General features: G+C 36.5%; 1 protein-coding gene across 3 annotated transcripts in view; it reads right to left on the reverse strand.

Moving 5' to 3' along the window:
* LOC119573191 (glutamyl-tRNA(Gln) amidotransferase subunit B, mitochondrial-like) overlaps nt 1–5,000 on the reverse strand; it is a 13,990-nt gene that overhangs the window by 8,339 nt on the left and 651 nt on the right. Inside the window, exons 1-5 of one of the 3 annotated variants that reach the window (XM_037920282.1) lie at nt 3,109–3,999; nt 2,697–2,796; nt 1,277–1,424; nt 820–933; nt 477–649 (exon numbers count right to left, since the gene is read on the reverse strand). In XM_037920282.1, coding sequence (XP_037776210.1) covers nt 477–649; nt 820–933; nt 1,277–1,424; nt 2,697–2,796; nt 3,109–3,121 — 548 coding nt within the window. In that variant the 5' untranslated portion in view covers nt 3,122–3,999. Of the gene's footprint in view, nt 1–476; nt 650–819; nt 934–1,276; nt 1,425–2,696; nt 4,000–5,000 lie in introns of those variants that run through there. The other 2 variants (XM_037920284.1, XM_037920281.1) reach the window with 2 other exon arrangements.

Below are 5,000 nucleotides of genomic sequence, written 5' to 3' on the forward strand. Positions count from 1 at the left end.
AAATTCTGAAGACACATAAGCTTATTAATTGAATCCTTGGTGGCTGATAACTTGTGGAGCCATCTACATACAAACAATATTCACAAAAGAAAAAGACAGTAGATAGTATGAGAATGATGAATGTTTTTTATGCTTTTCCTTGCTTCCTTGTTCTTTAAACTTGCCTTTAACTTTTCATCCTCCCTTACTTTTTACAATTTCACAAAAATAACTACAAATATACTGCAAGAAATATCAGGTTGTCATCTTTGTAACATTATAAATCTTTATTAGACCTATGCTGAATTTTGTTTATGCCCAGAAAAAGTGGTTAATGGTTACTGGTGAAAAGCAAAATAAATGTGCTACACATTTATGCCCAGAAAAAAGAGTATCAAGTTTTTAAAAAATATATAAGTTATCACACTCAGTCTTTTTACTAAATATAATCTTCCTTAGACAATAAAAGTTCAGTAACTGAAGCTCTCTCTATTCACCTATGATTCTCCACATCATGGATACTTTTGCCACTGTCTTCCTCTAGCTGAATTTGAATAAGCTTCACAGAGTGCCTGTATGGTTTACGATGCACTGCAGCATTATAAACAATGAAGTCAAGGTGCCCATCACTGGCTATAGGGTGGTCCAACTGAGTGATCTGATAACCAGCCTGGAGAGAATGAGATCACTTTAAATTCTAGCACATATATCTCACAATGTTCTCATAGAACTGAAAAGAGCATATCCAGCATACATCAGTGAAATAATCAGAAGAACTATCACCAGTAATATCAGTTTATGTAAAAAGAATTACAAAATGTCAGCAATAAGAAAACCTACTGGCAGATCTGGGTAAAAGTAATGTTTTCTGACAAACCAAGAAGTTTTGTTGACTGTTGCTTGCAGTGCTAAAGCAGTTTTTATAGCTGCCTCAACACATCTTTTATTCAAGACCTGTAAAATTACAACAAAAAACATGACAAAAAAATATTACATCAACATGACCTATCAACAGGAATATTGTTTCTAATGTAAAAAAAAATGTGAAACTTTTTCATTTTTTACATGCAACTGAGTACTTAGCACAATCATCTTAATCAACATTTCCATTTTCATGTAATAATTTCTCACTGCATGTCCTACTTTCATAACTAAACTGTTTGGTTTTCTGACAAGCCAACTGTGAAAAAGGAAGAGAATATCTCTTTTATTATCCAAGGAATAACAATATCAACAGAATGAACAAACTGAATATCATATTATGAAAAAAGTCAAGTAATTTCTTATCTTAACTTACTGGTAAGGTTCCAGGATGAGCTGATTCAAATACTCCAACCTGACTATTCGGCGGAGCACCAAATCTTGTTCCAACACGAGAAAACAATTTACTTGTTGACAATATTTGAGCATGAATCTCGAGGCCAATCACTGGCTGCCAAATGTCTCTGAGGAAGGATTCATAGTTTTGATAAAAGATTTTAGAAAACTATTGTCTATGTATCTCAGGAAGAATATTCTTTATTATTGAAAACAGTAAATTCCCTCAGGACTGACAAAACTATATCATAAAAGCTGAGAGATAGGAGTTATTGTATACTACTACTAACCAGCAGTAGAGTAGCTTTACATAAAATTAAGAAAATACTTTTAACAATGAAGAAATATCTAATCTAGACCCCTACAAAAGAAAATACAAATATAGATATACCAGCATAAACCATACGTCTATTACTAATATCCAGACCTATATAGAAAATATTAAAATGTAATACACAACAGAGAAAATAAAGATAGCAAACCCTGTCAAGCAAGGTGTTATAAAACAGCAAAAACTGAAGTAATGCATACCCTAGTCAAAGAAATCTAGGAAGTTTACATCAAATGTAAGGGAAAGAAAAAAAATTACAATCCGTAAAAACCAGGTCATATCAAATACAATTTTAGACTAACTATTATCAACCCACATCGAGTACAATGCTGCTAGATGGCAAAAAAAAGTACAAGGAGCTAACCTTGAAAAAAATAATTAATATATAAGCAATAACAACAAAAATAGCCACAAGTATTAATATCTAAATAACAAATTACACAAGAAAGTAGCAGAACAAGAATATGAACTTTAAACAATTCATTTCCTAAATACATTTTGAATAGATTCAACTGATTGAGCAATAAGGATATATGATGAAAGTGACCAAAGAGATACAAGAATATCAATTTGAAGTAAAAAAATACAAAAGGTATAAGTCAATGAAAAAGAAAAATACATGATGAAAGCAAATAAAAACCTAAAAGATCATTAGCATTTCTAAACCAGAGTACCAATTTCAACCATAACATACAAAAGTTATAAGTCACTGAAAAAATACATGATGAAAGGAATCCAAAAATTTTTAATGAAATATTTAGTATTTCTAAACCAGAGTACAAAAAAAAAGTGTGTTTAATTGGTACTAGTACCATTGCAGGACATATAATGATCAAATATATTATATGTAACACTATCTAAACAGCTCTAAGGGACAAATATTGCAGTAAAATAATGCACAGAAATGAAAAACCAAGAGTCAATTGTAATCCAGGTTACTAATTAAGCTATGACTAAAGAATTACACAAGGATTAAATTTCCAAAAACTTAGATATTTCTCATCCTAGCATCCTGTCAAAAATATATATACATGACTCAGAAGAAATACTTGAACAAAAATATATTTACCTTACGAGTCCTGGTCTAATTTGTGCAGTGCCATAATGACGAAGGAAATTCCCTAGTGTTTTGTGAACTCTCCAATGAAGTCTCATTGCTGCAACCAATTCTGAAAATAAACTGTGTATCATTATAGGAAATGCAAACCTGTCATACCTAGTCAAGATTTTTTTCTACTTTGATATTCTTAAAATGAAATATTTACATCTTTATTAGTCTGGCTGTGTTCTACCTAAATCCACTTGCTGCCATCTGTGATAGAAGATCCACAATCTGAAGTTCAATTCAGTATCAGTGCAAAGTCAAGCAAATGCCAAAGCTTCAGCACTATTCTCAAGAATCAGACTTCCACCACAAATACTCTAACAAAACAGAGTTTGCATAGTAACTTGGGACTAAGCATGTAGATAGGGCTGTTTACCTTGCAGAACCATTGCCTTAGCTCACAAGGTTTATCAGTTGGACCTGTCCTGGCTCTATCTTGCCAGTCTGATGTGGTTAAGATTTTGTATTCCTGGGAGGGGGTTTGGGATGGCTGCCCTCCCTAAAATGTCCTACCGAGAGGCTGGGAGAGTCACTTCACCAGTTATCTCACACAAAGCTTGGCAATGAATGCCAATACAAACAAGTGGCTTCATTACTTTTTCCCTGCCTCTCTCCACAGTCCTCTCAACACTTACAGGAACAGGGCACCAGTTATTGAGAGTGGTATGGCTATGCCATATTCTGCAGGCTTACTAAGTGAACATAGTAGTGTTACCTAATCAATGCAGAACATTTTTTCCAGTAGCAAATAGGTGCCATCTCACACAAAAAAACTGTCTCATGGCCAAAGATGACACAGGCCACCATCCTTTGATATAGTTTAATTGGAAAAAGGTTGACAGTTATATGCTTTACAGTATTTGTTTTAATAGTTAATAGTAATTTATGTTACCCAATGTAATTACAAATATGCAGGAACATAACTGTGTTCGGAAAAATATATTCAGTAGCTTGCTAAATGATCAACCACTTCATAATATGTATGTGATAATATTCCTTGATATTTAATTAAGTGTTGACTGAAGTATCATTTTATTGTTCACTTAAATCATTTCATTCTTTCAAATTATGAATATTGGGACTTTTGCAGCCAAAAAACAATTCGGGCCTAAGAAGTTTAACAAATGTTTAAATGTGTGGGGGAAAGATTTCATGATAAAATAATAACAAAATATCAATTTCATCACTTAATTTATAGGGGTACTCATCATCATCATCAAGGGGCTAACGCCAACAGGGGCACTTGGCCACATCCATCCTTCGCTTCCAGCCATGAGGATCTCTCGAGGCGAGTCTCCAGGCAGGCCCACTGCCCATCACTAATTCCTCGCGACAGGTCTGGTCGAGCTGCCCAAGCCATGATCTCCTGGGTCGTCCCACAGGTCTCCACCACCCAGGGTTATCTCGCAGAGAGACTACCTGATGGGCAGGGTCGTCCACAGGGTGACAAGCTAGGTGGCCATATAGCCTGAGTTGGTGATCCCGGATTATGCAAGTAACAGGTCCCATGCCAGTCTCATGGTGTAACTGTCGGTTGGACACGTGGTCCTGCCAACTGTACCCCATGATCAGCGAAGGGATTTGTTATAAAAAGCATCAAGGTGAGACTCCAAGACACTGGATAGCTTCCATAGAGCAAAACTGGCAGTATCAAGACCTTGAAGACGCGCAGCTTGGTCCTTCTGCATAGGTACTGACACCTCCAAACGCTCCTATTGATCAAGTTCATGGCTCCTGTTGCCAGACCAATCCGTCTACTGACTACTGACTGTCTTTGGCTAGTAGCTCTGCCCATTATCCAGTCCATACAAGTGTTGAAAAGTGTTGGTGCAAGGACACAGCCTTGCCTCACCCCTGAATTAACAGGGAAGAAGTTCGACATACCCCAACCACACTTTACAGCACTTTCAGTACCAGTATAAAGGCTTGCTATTAGGCCAATAATCTGTGTCGGAAATCCCGAGTCTCAGGATCTCCCATAGCGATTCCCAATGCACCGAGTCAAATGCCTTCTCAAGGTCGATGTAGGTTGCAAGCAACCCACGACCAAACTCATGACGGCGTTCCACAATTACTCGAAGCGTTAGTATACGGTCTATCGTGGACTTGCCAGGAGTAAATCTAGACTGCTCCGGTCTCTGATGCCTCAGTAGGTGGTTGGGGATCTGTTTCAGAAGAATGTAGGTAAGAACCTTGCCTGGTATGCTGAGCAATGTAATGCCACAGTAGTTGTTATAATCCCAACGATGCCCTTTCCCCTTCCGGAGA

Source organism: Penaeus monodon, chromosome 5 (assembly GCF_015228065.2).
Source record: "Penaeus monodon isolate SGIC_2016 chromosome 5, NSTDA_Pmon_1, whole genome shotgun sequence".
Lineage (NCBI taxonomy): Eukaryota > Metazoa > Arthropoda > Malacostraca > Decapoda > Penaeidae > Penaeus > Penaeus monodon.